The sequence below is a fragment of the Zea mays genome, chromosome 3 (assembly GCF_902167145.1).
Source record: "Zea mays cultivar B73 chromosome 3, Zm-B73-REFERENCE-NAM-5.0, whole genome shotgun sequence".
NCBI classification, from domain to species: Eukaryota; Viridiplantae; Streptophyta; class Magnoliopsida; order Poales; family Poaceae; genus Zea; species Zea mays.
Window position 1 is genome coordinate 61,509,420 of NC_050098.1, and position 16,611 is coordinate 61,526,030.

Here is a 16,611-nt window from a genome sequence, read left to right on the forward strand (position 1 = left end):
TTTTTTGCTTTTTTATTTTTAAACCTGCAGTCAAGAGCACAGAACACAGGCGTAGAACACATAGCTGCTGGAAGCGCTGGGTTGCAATAGAACCCAGACATTTTGTTTCACAATGTACCATAAGCAAAATCCATTGTAATTAAACATCAATCAACAATCAACACATATACTTAGCAACATATTATCATAGATATCATTTATCAACAACCAAATCATTCAAAATTTTTAAAATTGTCATCATGTTTCATCACACCAGCATCTAGTAGTGTCCTAAGGACAGTACCAAAAGGACATATCAAAATTAAAACTATCATCATGTTTTATCACCAGCATCAAGTAAAGTGCAAAGCATAGTACAAATAGGACAGCCAAATCAGGGCACAATCGACCAACTACTTATTGAGGCTAAAGAGACGACGAAGGAGAGCATTGGTCTCATCTGCTTCTTTTTGCAGATCATTAATCTTTTCTAACTCCTTAGCCCTTGCTTCTTCTGATTCTTCTACCTTCTTTAGGGCATCTAACTGAGCTCTAACTGCTAATGAGTTTTGCTTCTCTGATTCAAGTTCAGCCTCGAGTTCTGCCACACGTGTAGGATCACCACCATTGCAACTTTTCTTTGTGGCGGGTACAAGACCAATATTATGAAGAAATTTTGATGAAGACAACACTTGAGCAACTGCTTCTGTAGGGGTCTTAGATTCTTTCCCTTCTACTCCAGGCTCAGCCACAAGTGCTTCCATTGTGTCCTGTGAATGGGAAGGTTTAAAAATAAGACAAGTGGTATGGATAAAATGAAACCAAAACAAGCATTCAATAAACTAGTCACATTTATGATCGGTTTCTATAGTACTAGCTCCTTCATAGTATTCACTTGGATAAGAACAGGTTACATTGGCGAAAATTCCTCAACCACAACACAGTCAGCGCAAGGTGCACAAGTGAAATATAATGACAAGAATAAGCTAAACACTCAATAAAATGGATAGTTCTGCACGTATATTACTAAAACTAAACACCACAAGTTATTAATCACCTTGGGCATCTTCATACACCCATTCAATAACTTTTGCCTAAGGCGTGTAATCAATCACATTTGAGACTCTGCTAGTGTACAACTAAATTATTAATCATAATGTTTATAAAAAATCTTTTCACTCACATAAATTGGCCATGATATTCACAACTGAGAATTTCATACCACATAGAGTAGAACTGAAAGTATCAACTAACTGATAATATAACACAACCGGTACTAGGATTTATGACATAGGATAAGCACTACAGAAACTAAATAGGTCTGGTTGTTTATTACTTAACGATGAAGAACATCATACATTGCACATCTACTCTGATTTATGAATGGTACTAAACAATATAGGTATTTGGCCAAAATTGCTTTCAATGGCAAACGATTATTCAGTTTGAAATCAATAAATAAAATTGCAGTTAAAAATGGAGCATAACTTACAATTGCTTCCTTTACAGGCTCAGCAAAACTAGTTTTCCTACTACAATGGCACTCTTTAAAAAGATCAATCGCACTTGGTGGTGCATCTCCATATTTGGCTTGCTTCTAAAATACATGCAAACAATTTCCAAATGTAAGCTTCAAACATAAAGGATAGGTGAGGAACAATTGAACACATATTGTATATGTATATTACCACGGCATGCATATGTGCAATGTAACTCCGAGATCCTGTCTTTTGCTGGAACCGAACTTTTCCACGAATCACTTTGTTGTTCACACATTTGTCCTATAAAACCATTATATTGTAAAACTAGAAACATAGATTAAATTATGTTCCAGCTTGTTCCTTTGAAGAAGGTATGTTTTGTTGGAATACTAGGTATGTTACTGTGTGTTCCTTTGAATAGCACAACAAGATATGTTCCTGCATATTCATTTCAACAAAAAATGTAGCTCAAGAAACAATGGCACCACACATGTTTCTAACCTCATATGCCCTAGAATTTTAAGTCTACACTAGAGCAGTCCAAACTTGCTTTCTTTTCAGCTTTGCATATGGAGGTTAAGCTAATAAGTGAGTCATGAAAATGACCCAAACAGTTGTAAAGGATACACCCTTGTGTTCAAACAGCAACTAAAAAAGCGTTTATATTATTTATTTTGTGTGTGTTTCAGACCAGTTTTCTCTTTTTAACTTAAAGACACATAACACTCCTACATGCTTGAGAAAACCAGTATTTTTTGAGAAAACAATAGTATCCAACAATTTATCCTCTAAAGTGGGTATTATAATCAAAATCAAAATCTTTTGATTTAAGTACAAACCACAAGTGGAAATATCTCAAAGCATAAGATAGTTTATGTCTAATGTCATGTTGACAATAGTAGAAAACACAAATTGCAACTAGTAATTCTATACCTTGTGCTTTGGGGTAGACCACATATTCACTAGTTGCATCCATTGCTCATCTGTCATAGTGCTCAACGGTGATGTTGTTCTCACTTTGTCAGCTGCCACACCATTAAAGTAAGCCTTCTTGAGCTTATATCTCATTTGTCGCTGATTACACCTCATCAAATCAGCACATGCATATTTGACATCTTTGTTTTTGGTGTCTATGGCAAATTGACCCTAGTAAAAACATGCATATTAGAATAGAGAGATTCATAGTGTCTAATGAAATTGGATAGAACAATTTCTAAGGTAAGGTGTCATTTGGAAGAGAGAAACATATGCAATTCTTTCTGCCATAGTTCTTTTAGCAATTTATGAGACAAAGTGCACTTAGTAACTATATACTAATAAATTGTCAATATATGACATAGGCCCTACCACCCTATTCATTTGATGTTTAGGAAGAAAGACTATTTACTTACACCAATTCTACCGACGAAGTCTTCCAAATAGGATTTGTCATTCTTGTATTCCTTCCAATGTGTTAGGATCGGCATATGTTGCCTAATTACAATTCCTCCTTCTGATGCAAGCATTGCAGCTTGCATAGGAACCTCAGGACGTCTATTCCCTTCAGTGATGACCAATGGGATCTTAGTGTTTAAGCCTCGACTTATCCTTTCCAATTGTCTGCCCATACTTTTTCCCCTTATCCATTTATCTGCCATGACATCTATTTGACCTGAAATTAATGAACATTTTCACAAAATTAATGTAGATTATAATCAGTTTAATGCAAATTTGTAGAACATATTTGTTTTAGAACGGATCACTTTTTCTTGCCTTCATCACACATCTGAATCTCGTCATCATGGTGTGCAGGAAAATTGGCATAAATCAATGTGTGCTCATTTGTATTTGCAGTCGAACCATGTATATCTTTCTCAACTAAGGATATTTCCTTTGTCTTCTGCCTAGTTACTATACCAACTTGGTCTTCTACATTAGGTGCTACCACTCTCTTGGATCCTTTTGTTCCTCCAAAACCAGTAGACATGTTGGTGTTCCTTCTTTCAATGTAGAAAGGTTCATCCTACACGGCCTCGTAGGCATAATAAAAGAATTAAACCCAAATTTATCTTATTGCACATTGAGCACAAATCAGTAATAACACCAAAGGGGTACAATAAGAAATCTAAGTACCTGATCAGCCACATGATGATCATTGTCCTCACTATGATCAGGTTCATACAATGGATCAAAGTCTTCACGAGCGATAGAGTTCTTCCTTGTACTACTTGATCGAATAACTGATGTTAATCCAGTTATACCAAGGCTACTCAATATTTTGTTGTTCCTCATCACATTTAAAGCCCTCTCCTTTTCATACTCAGTAATTGGCACCTCTGAACATACATTAAATAGACAAAATATGAGTGTTCACCTGTAAAGGTATGGGAGAAGGGACTTCTAATTCCTTTCTTAAACAACACTGCCATGTCTCTTGTAGTCTTATTAAATGAGCCAACAGCCAAGCCTAATATGCAAGCCTAACAATAGAAGTTTGGAAACAGCAAAAGATATCCTAATACAGAAACATACTTCCTGACTCATTTAGGCTAAATCAAGATGGAAGTCCCTTGGTGATAGAACTACTATCAGTTTGAGTCACTACTAAACATAAAGATGCAGTCCCTTGGCATCTGGCTGTCACCAGTTTAAGGTGCCATGGGGTCCCGCCACTGAGCTTACCACTAACTACAACATCACCATGACATGAAATCTATCGTATTTAGAAACAGTGCTGGTGATAGTTCAATCCAAGGAAAAATGTATTTGTAACAGTGGCTGACCCACATCACGGTGCATACATGGATAACTTGACGATTTGGACAAATGACAAATGGATCCTTGCAGGATATTCGAGATAGATAATCCCAACCTATGGTGTATGGCAGTGTCGAAGGCCTTAGCGACATGTGATCAAAATAATCTTGTTGCTTGTGTTCATTCACCATTGTCAACAATCTTTGCAGAAAAATAAGCATATAACTAAATTATGCATCTCTATTTACCACTGTGATAGACAACCTATAGAATCCATCTATAAAAAACGAGAATAGGGGATCCGATCTGAGCACCTCAAACCTCTCTGCTGCAAAAAATACACATGTCCTTGCCCCATCCATCCTAGGCGACGTGCTAGGCGACGGCATCGACGCCGCGTGCTGGGCAACGATAGCAAAGGATAGCAAAGCAGTAAATGAGAGAAGAACTTGAAGTCACTTACCACCAAGGTCTTTGCGTGTCCTTGCCCCATCCATCCTTCCAGGGGGCATCTTGATCACGGCCACATAGTGAGGAGGAGACACCGAGGAGGTTGGATGGATGGCGGCGTTGAGGCAGTTGGATGGAGCGGCGGCGCCGAGGAGGGGCGGGGCGGTGGCGTCCAGCGGTCCAGGTGGTTGGATTGGGTGGCGGCGTTGAGGCAAGGAAGATGGGCGTGGTGTGGGGTCATGGGGTAGTGTAGGAGCGGCGGCGCCGAGGAGGGGCAGGGCGGTGGCGTCCAGCGGTCCAGGGCTCCAGGCGGTTGGATTGGGTTGCGGCGTTGAGGCGAAGAAGATGCGCGTGGTGTGGGGTCGTGGGGTAGCGTAGCCCCTGGAAGATCTGTGTTTTTAAATCTGGAATTCTGTAGCGTGCTACTCACAAAAGAATACTAGTTTTCATACATAAATAGATAAGTATAAGCACCAAACTCTATTATTATAATGGTAAGCCAATTAGGCTAACTTTTCCTTATTCGTGAGAAAATGTGAGATATAATGTACTTTGTTTCACATGTTTTTAATAAAATCTAGCCGGTACTTAGAGAATAATAAAAAAAATCAATAATAACAAAAATAGATTAAAAAATAAAAACTTTTAATCCATTGTTTAAAGGCACAAACATTGGTGTGATTGTGCCACAATTTTTAAAATATGCAAAAAAGAAAATCTGAAATGTGAAATATGTGGTGCACACAAATGTGTTCTGAAATGTGTGTTTTCTGAAATCTGAGTTGCATAGAAATGTGTTATGAAATGTGTATGTTCTGAAATCTGAAATGTGTATTCTGTGTAGCAGTAGTATTACAACAGTTAGACAATACACCCAAAAGTTGAATATAACTTCTCAAAGCCCGAACAAATAACAGCATAAAGTTCAATTCTCTCAAATAACAGTACTTGGTTGACTTCTTAAAAATCATACAAATTACAGCATAAAGTTCACTCCTCTCAAATAACCGTAGCGAGTTCACTTCTTAAAAATCAAACAAATTGCAGCATAGAGTTCACTTCTCTCAAATAACAGTAGCTTGTTCACTTCTTAAAAATCAAACAAATTACAATGTATACTTCACTTCTCTCAGATCAAACAAAAAACATGCTACTCGTTATCGCTGAAATCATCATCGTCATTGACAATAGTTATTGATTCTTCGTTGTAACTAGCATATTGCCATCCAGTTTCATCTTCATTATCGCTTGTCTCATACTCTTCCACTTCCTCTTCTCGTTGCACTTTTTAAAAAACAAGTTCTTATGCACTATGTAGGAGCTCGAGAGTTCAAATCCTTTAGGCAGATGTTTTTCTATCTTTTTTCTCATTTAAACATTTTGATTTTTATATAATTTTCCCTCAGTTTTGTAGCGTGGTATGGGCGTTAGTTATAAATTATAGGTATTTTTCAACATGTATATTGATTTTTATTAATAACTACAATAGACATTTTAAATAATTACTTATTTGTAATATCTTATGACGATATGGAACTGTCATATAGTTATGACATTTACTGTTAGTGCCTTATGACAACAAGATATTCGTCACAATATAGCGATTGACTAGTGTTATGACATTTTCTCAATGTTATTAGTGACGCTTCCCAAAATTCGTCATAAAGTTGTCTTGCCACAAAAAAATCGTCATAAAACAAAATAGTCAATGACGAAAATATTCATTGTCATGGGATGTTCGTCATAAAAGGCCACATGTGTTGTAGTGAGAGCAACAATCAAAGATTTGATCAGAATACACCTTCTCGTGGTACTTCATAGAACAAGACTCCACAGAACCAGAGTAAAGAAAGAATAAATCATGTGACAGTAGAAACAGTTCCAGAAGATGCCGATGTGGTGTATGGTATGTTCCTTATTAAGTCCATACTTGCATCAGTTTTATTTGATTCTGGAGCATCTCACTCTTTCGTAACAAAGTCATTTGTGGAAAAGCATAATATATCAAACTATCCTTTGAAGAAGAAACTATTATTTAGATCACCAGGAGGAAAAATTAGAGCCACTCACTCATGCCCTCAAACTAAGCTTGAGATTAGAGGAATAAGCATTCTTGTAGAGCTAATCATCTTAGAATCAAGTGGAATCGATGTGATACTTGGAATAGATGACCTAACCAAGTATGATGGAGTAATATCTTGTGCTAAGAGAATGGTTACATTAACAAGTCCGCAAGGAGAAAGAATTGAAGTCAATGTTAGTATGCTAGGAGAAGCAGAAGCCATGGTAAATCATTTGGAAGAGAAATCTTTGGAACACACCAGAATAGTGTGTGAATATCTAGACGTATTTCTCGAAGAATTACTAGGTATGCCACCTATTCATGATATAGAATTCTCTATTGAATTATTACCCGAAATTGCACCTATTTCAAAAAGACCTTATAGAATGGATGTCAAGGGTTTAGTTGAACTAAAGAAACAAATAGAAGAATTAGTAGAAAAAGGTTTTTTCCGCCCAAGTTCGTCTCCTTTGGGAGCCCCAGTTCTATTTGTGAATAAGAAAGATGGTTCCAGAAGAATGTGTGTCGATTATAGAATTTTGAATGAACTGACAATTAAGAACAAATACCCGTTACCTCAGATTGAAGATTTGTTTGATCAAATGAGAGGAGCTATGATATTATCAAAGATAGATCTAAGATCAGGTTACCATCAGTTGAAGATTCGAACTTAAGATGTATCTAAGACAACCTTTACTACAAGATATGGATCATATGAGTTTTTGGTCATGTCATTGGGACTGACCAATGCAACGGCTTACTTCATGAACTTGATGAACAAAGTATTCATGGAGTATGTCGACCAGTTTGTGGTTGTATTCATCGACGATATACTAGTATACTCTTAGAATGAAGAAACACATGAAGATCATCTGAGACTAGTTCTACAGAAACTTCGTGACAACCAGTTGTATGCAAAATTCTCAAAGTGTGATTTTTGGCTGAAGGAATTCGCTTTCCTAGGACATATTATCACAGATGGAGGAATCAATGTAGACCCTGGTAAAATAAGTGAAATACTAAATTGGAAGCAACCAACAGATGTGACAAAGATCAGGAGTTTCCTTGGATTAGCTGGATACTACAGAAGATTCATCGAAGGCTTCTCCAAGATAGTGAAACCTCTTACTTCACTACTGGAGAAAGGTAAAGAGTTTAAGTGGGATGAAGCATGTCAGAAATGTTTTGAAGAATTAAAGGAAAAGCTAACCACTGCACCAGTCTTAGTAATGCCTGATATTCACAAAGGATTTGATGTATATTATGATGCATCACATCTAGGACTTGGATGTGTGATAATGTAGGAAGGAAAGGTAATAGCTTATGCCTCAAGGCAGTTGAGAAAACATGAAAAGAATTACACAACACATGATCTGGAATTAGATGTTGTAGTACACACTTTGAAGATTTGGAGGCACTACATGATTGGAAAGAAGTGCAAAATCTTCACGGATCACAAAAGTTTGAAATACATATTCACACAGAAAGAACTCAACCTAAGACAGCGAAGATGGCTTGAGTTAATCAAAGATAATGATTTGGATATATAGTATCATGCTAGAAAAGAAATGTAGTGGCAGATGCGTTGAGTCGTAAAGGTAAAGTAAACAGTGTTATTGCTTATTTGATGCCGCAAGAATTATGTTGGGAAATGGAACAACTTAACCTTTGTATGGTTAATAATACGGAAGCAACTGTTAGGGAAGTAGAATCTACATTGGAACAAGAGATTCGTAAAGGGTAGGAATCCGATGAGAAAATTAAGGAAATTAAAACACAGATTAATTTGGGAAAAGCCTCTGAATTCACAAAAGATGAACAAGGCATAGTTTGGTTTAAAAAGAGAATCTGTGTACCAGAAATTGAACATCTACGCCAACTTATTTTGAGAGAAGCTCATGATTCAACTTATTCTATACACCCTAGAAGTACAAAGATGTGCCAGGATCTGAAGGAAAAATATTGGTGCTATGGTCTGAAAAGAGATCTTGTTATTTATGTTGCATTATATGACGTATGTCAACGAGTTAAGGCAGAACATCAAAGACCAGCAGGTTTGCTACAACCTCTTAAATTACCTGAATGGAAATGTGAAGAAATTGGTATGAATTTTATAGTTGGATTACCCCGTACTCATGATGGTTATGATTCCATATGGGTTATTGTAGATAGGTTAACAAAGGTTGCACATTTTATACCTATGAAGACAACTTGCTCAGGAGCTCAATTGGCAGAATTGTACATGTAAATGATTGTTTGTCTGCATGGAGTACCTAAGAAAATTGTATCAGATCGAGGAACCCAATTTACCTCACATTTTTGGGAAAGGTTACATGAATCTATGGATACTAAGCTAAATTTCAGCTCAGCTTACCATCCGCAAATAGATGGCCAAACAGAACGAACAAATCAAGTTTTAGAGGATATGTTAAGAGCTTGTGCTTTAAAATATGGTAAAAGTTGGGAAAAGAGTTTGCCCTATGCAGAGTTATCTTATAACAATAGTTACCAGGCAAGTTTAAATATGGCACCTTTCAAAGCACTCTATGAAAGGAAATGTAGAACACCACTATATTGGAACCAAACTAGACAAAGTCAAGTATTTGGCCTAAAAATTCTCCAAGAAGCAGAAAAGCATGTGCAAATTGTTAGAGAGAATATGAAAACAGCACAATCAAGGTAGAAGAGTTATGCTGACAATAGAAGAAGGGAATTAATCTATGAAGTTGGAGACTTCATATATCTTAAGGTTTACCAAATTAGAGGAATGAGAATATTTAAAGTTAAAGTCAAATTATCCCCCCGTTTTATTGGTCCATTCAAAATTTTGGAAAGAAAAGGAGAAGTAGCATATAAGTTGGAGCTACCCTATAGTTTATCGCACGTGCATGACATATTTCATGTGTCACAAATCAAGAAATGCTTAAGAGTATCAGAAGAATAGTTACCCATGGATGAACTGAATGTTAATGAAGATTTAATGTACTCTGAGTATCCGATCAGAATTTTGGAAACATCACGAAGAATTACTCGGAGTAAGGTTATCAATATGTGCAAAGCTCAGTGGAGTCATCATTCAGAAGACGAGACAACATGGGAAAGAGAAGATGAACTTAGGACAAAGTTCCCCTAGCTATTTTCAGAAGTTGCTTAATCTCGAGGACGAGATTCTTTTTAGGGGTAGGTTTTGTAACACCTCAAATCCATCAATTAAAATAATACATTATGGTCATTTAAAACATAATAGAAAGTAAAAGTAAAAATTTAAAACAAGTGATTGATATCATTTATCTTTAGAGAAAGATTTTGTTTGCTCATAATTGGTTGATGATTTTATTCATAAAATTTCTTTTATGTGAAGCCTAATTAACTAAAATAGGAACTTTGGTTCAAAAATAAATATTTTAATTATAAATAATTTTGGTATATATTATTATGATTTTTGAAATATTTAAAATATATTTATTTATATTTTATGGGATATAAAAAAAAGAGAAACCCTAATCGACTAGGCCAAATTTGGCCCATTCCCTCCCCCCCTCTCTCTCTCTCTCTTACATGTGGGCCCCACCCGCAGGCCCCTTCCTCTCCCAGCCGCCGCTCGGCCTCACACGCGGGCGTGCTCCTGTATGCGGCGCCGCCGCCACCCTGGCTCGGCCGACCGTTCGCCTCCCCATGGACCAGAAACGACCGCTCTCCCCCTTCCCCTTCCCCACTCCCTCTCCTCCCCATTCACTCTGAGAAACGATCGACGCCATTAATGGCGGCTACCGGCACTCTCCCTCTCCCTGGCTCTCCATCTCCCTCTCCTACCTCTATAAAACCTGTGGCACAATCGCCCGAATTATTCCAGTTTAAGTGCCCGAGTCACGCCTTCGAGGTAGCAACATACTTAAATCGGAACAACCCATGAGTCCCTTAGATCTAGTCTGATAAAGCCACTTACCAAGGATCAAATACCACTAGCTCACACAAAGGTGAGGCACAGAGAGAATACAATAAACATGAAACCACAATTTAAGGTACTGGAGTTATTACATAAATCAGAGTTTTAATAAAAGATAACAAGTTCAAAATTAAAATGCAGCGAATAATCGATAACGTCGATACTGAGGAATAGGGCAAGGCCTAGCCCACTACTCCTCCTGGTCCTCTCCTGTCGAGGCAGCATCTCACTCGACCGTCTAACCCGGTGGCAAAGTGGAAGGCCAAGTCACACCATCAATCATATCCTGTAGAGTACCTAAAAAATATGCCACAAGCAAGGCTAAGTATACTAATACTCAGCTAGACTTACCCGGTGTGAGGAGTGTACTCCTCTACCTCTGGACTATGAAGCTGTTTGGCTCAGGGGTTTGGTTTGCCAAAAGCACTAGCTGAGTCTAAAAATAAAATTTTCTTTTTCCAGTTCTAGCATGTTTAATTAAGCTAGGTTTGCTCCTCTCTAAGAAGACATGGTATCAATCATTTAGTACAATCAACATGTTATCTCAAGTAAAACCTCATTTCACTTTTTACTCAATGCAGTACAAGGGGTCAAGCAGTCTCATTAGCTGCGAGAAGCAGACGATTCGAATCGAGTTTTAACCTTGCAAGGTAAACCTAAACACACGACATGTAGGGGTACTCCGTCCCCACACAAATCAAATGTCCCCATCGATTCCCCGTTCACGGCCAGTGCTCACCGCCTTGGCATGCTATGCCCCACTGACCTCGGCTGCCGCCGTGCAGTGGCTCCACTTGCACCCACCATAGCTAGCATGCGAGACCCAGTCTCAGGACAAGTGAGGGATAAAGTTCATGCCCGGCTTCACTCAGGTACTAGGCTTACCAGTTACCATATTTTCTGACATGTGTTTAGTACTTTCAAACGCTTGACTCAGGTATCCACACATTAATCCTTAATTCCATTTCCGTCTCATAGACAAGGCATCCACCCTAGATCCAAGTCCTTAGACCATCATAGATCCCGTTATCAAGATGAATACAATTAATTCCTGACCTCGCGCGAGTGCTATCACTCGACTTCTACAGAGATCCTTAATTAGCAAAGAGCTACTCGACCTACCATACTAGTATCCATCTCAAAAAGGAATTCTAAGTTCATGCAACTAAGGGTTTCAAGCAACTCCTACACTTAAGTGCACATTACAAACCTACAAACATTAAGTGTAGTAAAGTAGCATATATAAACGGTTATGCATAAAACCGGGACTTGCCTTAAAAGCTGAAGCTACGGGAAAATCCTCGGTGGCAGGCTCTTGGGCTGGCTCCTGGACATCCTCTTGGACAGCTCCTTGCTCGGGAATGAGCACGTACTCTCCGTCAGCGAGGTTGCACTCTAATAAATGCAATGAATAAGATACATGTATGCCATGATATGTAATTTAGTAATTATGATGCATGGTGAAGTGATTAAGTCAATAAGATAAAGCTGAATCTTACTACTGGAGGTTTTAGTGGTATACTTCTCCATTTAGAATTGGGTGTGGCCAAGGTCTAGAGGTTGGATTAATTTAACAAGGTCTTGCTGAAGTTATTATGGTTAAGATTTATCACTTCTATTAATTCTCTCTTTTCCCTTTCCTACTTATGCTTTTTAGAGTAGGTTGGAACTACAACATAGTTTCAAAAATTTCTAAAAATTCTGTAAAATTTACAGTGGCCTCTCACTGGTGTATATATTTCAGTTTAAAAAATTGAGGCCTAGAATGGGACTGGTTTTCTCTGCACATAAATATAAAAATTAGGGCAGAGGGGTTGCTTTGAACTACAACTCTCTTCTAGGAGTGGATTTTATCTTATGGTTTTTTTTTGCTGGAATCTAGGTATGATATTATGACCTTATGCCAAATTTTAGGCAAAGATACCTACTGGTTATTTTATGGGGTTTTTCCTATCTTCTTCTTTGCGCAAGAGCAATCATTCTTTAAGTTGGTTAACTTTGCTCATAGGGAAGGGGTTGTACAATTTCTTGGAATATATGGTCATTTTCATGGGACAGGGGGTGAGGTGTATTACATCATATTTTTATCTTAGCCTTATATTTTTCTCTCGTAGTTTACATCATAATTACATGGGTAAAAATTGGGTTGCTCACTGTTTCCCATTTTAGCCTTTCTTTTGATTTATTTGAAATATTGGCCAAATCCAAGTTCTATTTGTTTAACTCACTTACTGTGATGGATCGGGGTGTTTACCATTTTTGCAGTGGTATATTAGTGGTCAGGGGTCTACTGAATTTTTCTTGCTATTATTGCACGTGCCCTTATATTTTTAATCATGGCGTTTATTTACTTCTTAATACCAAAATAAAATTATAACCTTAGATTAGCACTAGACCAGGGTTCCATATATTTTTCCTATGATCTATATCACTTAGGCATGCTAGGAAAAATGTGGTCATCCTCTGGTTTCTATTTTCTATCATCCTTTTCATTTTCCTAAAGTTTGGGCAGAAATAGACTTTAATGGATATATCTGACTTAGTCTTGCATAATGTGGTGTTTATTATTTTTAAACAGTGTATCTACTAGGTGAGTGTCTCCACAATTTTCTCAAGTCCAGTATAGAAGTATTTCTATTTTTCTCTGCATTATCAAGGTTTGGGGCAGTTTTCTAATTTAATTCAAAACTCTAAAAATTAGTACAGAAAACATGGGGTTTACTATTTTTATTTGACAGATTACATTATGCACAGCCTATCAAAATTGGTTTGACAAATTTTGGATGAATAATACTCAAGTTATACATTTATCAAGTTTACTACAGATTTAAATAACTTAATATTCAAAACGGGAAAGAAAAAGGATCTTGCACTCGGGTCCCTGGTGTACTTTCCCCCCTTTTCCTTACAGACTAGTCATCGGTCTACTATTCAACTGAGTCACTGACATTGCAGAAAACCCCCTAGGGTTAACCTAAATCTAACCCGCGATCCTATCCTCACTGGAAAAGTAACCATGGCAGAGAAAAGGGCGGCGGGGCTTACCAGCGGCGATCTAGCTCCGGTGAGGTGTCCAAGGAGGTCGGGAAGGTCACGACGGTCACATTGATGGTCGGCTCGTCGCTGGCGGCGGTCGTAGTCGGTCGGTCCTCGTGCGTAGGCGGGGGAGCTTGTCGGCGGCGAGTGTTCCGGCCTAACCATGGTGGTATAGTTCAATTAAACCGTGCAACGAGCTTCACTGAGTGTCATGGAAGACATGGGCGCGAGTAATCGAACTATGGCTTACCGGTGAGTCGTGGCCACGTACGCCGGCGGAAGAAACAACTTCAGCGAGGTGGAACGGCGTCTCCATTAAGGGTGCGCTCGGTTTCTTGCTTCGAGAAGCTTTACGGGGCTCTGGGGAAGCTAGTCGATGCACTGGATTGGTGGGAGGTGGCCGGGAAGAGGCCTGGCCACGGTGGCCGAGCTCTAGCAGTGGTGGCGGGTCGCAGGGAGGTCGCCGGAGCTGCGGGTTGGCTTGGGGAGCTGGGCGCGGTGCGAAGGGAGTACGGCCGAGGCCATGCTGGTCTTATAGGCGCGGGCATGGACCGGTGCGGGCGTGCACGGCTCAGCGTGGGCGCGCGGGCTGGCGTGCACCAACGCGTCAGCCGCGGTCGAGCACGTGGCACATCGCTTCTGCTCCTGTTCTAACGCCGATAGGCTTCATATCTTCGTGAATTTGGGCAAAGATCGTTGTGTAAGATATGTTTCCTAGTGTATGCTTTGTCGTTTATGGGTGGGAGCCGAGGGGTTTTCGGCCCTGTACAGTGAGTTGTCGTGTCATCAAGTTGCCAGTGTCTCCGCTTCCCGAGGCAAAACCATGCCAAATCATGTCAAATGGTTGAGATTTGTCTCCAAATTTTTCTAGGACGTGCCTAAGGTAATTTGGCGCCAATTTGTTATTTGGACCTCGTAGGTTTGAGCCTTGGAACTAGGTGAACATGGTTGATTAAGAAGAGGGGGTCAATTTTCAGAATTCAGAATTTCTGAATTTCCAATTGAGTCTTCACTTAAGTGGCTGTTTTGGGAATTTTGCAAAACCCTTTTGATTAAACTTCCTTACTATATTTTGTAGCCTATTTAGTGTACTACAACTTTGTTAATTGGTCCAAATTATGATTTTATGTTTTTCATAGTCTTTTCACTAAATTCCTTTTTTGTGTTCAAATGACTTAATTAGGGTAGTAATAGGGTTTTGAATATTTTTCTCACTTGAGGTGCATGATGTGTTTATGGTATGTTTCTTGAGATGAAAAATACATGTTTAAGTTTTTGCTTTTCAATTTGGTGCCTTTTTGCTCAATTACATTCACATGTGATAATTTTCACAAATGTGGGTGTGGAGGAAAAATCCTGAGTAACACCTAGGGTGTTACACCCCCCCTTAAAAGAATCTCGCCTCGAGATTCTGGTCGGGGTCCCTCAGGGGTGAGGAGAAGGTTACGACTTGATTTCATGGTGTTGGTTTGCTTATTAAGGTTCTTTAGAAAACCTGCTCTTCGAATGTCATCCTTTTGCAACTTCCGAAGGAAGCCCTTCTTGTTTTAGTTTTTATAACTTAACTTGGTTTATGTTAAGATCATCTTTCTTATATTTGGATTCAGAGGGCAGGGGGCTGGGGTATGGTTACGTACCGACTTCCTTAGGTAGACAATCGGGATAGTTTGCGCGGAGAAACTCCTCAGTCTCCTAGGTAGCCTCTTCCTCCGAATGGTTGCTCCATTGGATCTTATACATTTTGATCAACCTTGCACGAGTTGATCTTTCTTTGCAATCCAAAACCATGGAGGGGTGTTCTTGGTATGATAGATCTGGCTCTATCTCCACATCTGGTTCTGTTATGACCTCTGTTGGTAACCGAACACATTTATTCAATTGGGATTCATGGAACACATTGTGGATGACAGACATCCTTGGAGGTAGCTTCAATTTGTATACCATGGGTCCACATGCTTTTATGATTTCATAAGGTCCAATGTAGCGAGGGGCTAACTTGCCTTTCATCCCAAACCTTTGCACTCCTTTTGTGGGCGATACTTTCAGATATACGAAATCTCCCACTTCAAACTGGAGGGGTTTCCTTCTCTTGTCATGGTAACTCTTTTTCCTCGCCTAAGCGGCTTCTAGGTTCTTCCTGATCATTTTGACTTTTCTTTCGGCTTCTGACACTAGGTCGGGCCCAAAGATTTCTCTTTCGTCGAGCTATGACCAGTTGAGGGGTGTTCGACACCTCCTTCGATACAAGGATTCAAAAGATGCCATCTTCAGCCTGGATTGATAACTGTTGTTATAAGCAAACTCTGCCAAAGAGAGGCACTTATTGTGACGGAACCTCCCAAGTAATTAGGCCCACCTACAGTTGTCCTTGTCTAACAGACATCAGACACCCTGTAGATGTTCCTAAGTTACTTGACAAGCTCGGTATCTTTCCTTACCTCACCAGGAACGTTTCGCCCGTCTTGCAGACATTACAGAACATCGGAGATGAAGAGATGCAGAAGCGATTACATAAATTACATTTATTTCAAAAGCAAACTTAAGTTATTTTGTTACAGACCAGAGCTAAAAGTGAGTGCAGAGTAGTAATATTATACAAACCAAGGGAGGCACAGACTCCTCCCGATAAGTTATACGCAAAAGATCCTAAGTGGAGGACCGAGTCCTCCCGCACTTCAGTCTTGTTTTTCTTCTTTGGGAACCACCTTGGCACAGAAGCAGCAAAAGTCTGCTACTTCCTCACCTAAAAACAACGAAGGGATAAACCCTGAGTATGGAATTACTCAGCAAGTCTTACCCGACTAAAGAAAAGACTCTCAAGGATATGCTGTTTATATGGGAGTCAAGGTAAGGCTTTTCAATAATCAATGACTCTGTTTTGCAGAAATGCTTACTAAAGTGGATCCTTAAAAATCCAATTT

At 39.0% G+C, this 16,611-nt stretch overlaps 1 protein-coding gene across 1 annotated transcript in view; it reads right to left on the bottom strand.

The window, feature by feature from the left end:
* Nucleotides 1-377: 377 nt before the first annotated feature.
* The window catches only part of LOC103650145 (uncharacterized), a 32,239-nt gene continuing 16,005 nt past the window's right edge, over nucleotides 378-16,611 (bottom strand). Inside the window, exons 2-10 of the mRNA XM_020550786.1 lie at nucleotides 5,801-5,930; nucleotides 4,660-5,036; nucleotides 3,573-3,775; nucleotides 3,213-3,462; nucleotides 2,852-3,000; nucleotides 2,394-2,606; nucleotides 1,668-1,760; nucleotides 1,472-1,576; nucleotides 378-749 (exon numbers count right to left, since the gene is read on the bottom strand). Coding sequence (XP_020406375.1) covers nucleotides 393-749; nucleotides 1,472-1,576; nucleotides 1,668-1,760; nucleotides 2,394-2,606; nucleotides 2,852-3,000; nucleotides 3,213-3,462; nucleotides 3,573-3,775; nucleotides 4,660-5,036; nucleotides 5,801-5,930 — 1,877 coding nt within the window. The 3' untranslated portion in view covers nucleotides 378-392. The remainder of the gene's footprint in view (nucleotides 750-1,471; nucleotides 1,577-1,667; nucleotides 1,761-2,393; nucleotides 2,607-2,851; nucleotides 3,001-3,212; nucleotides 3,463-3,572; nucleotides 3,776-4,659; nucleotides 5,037-5,800; nucleotides 5,931-16,611) is intronic.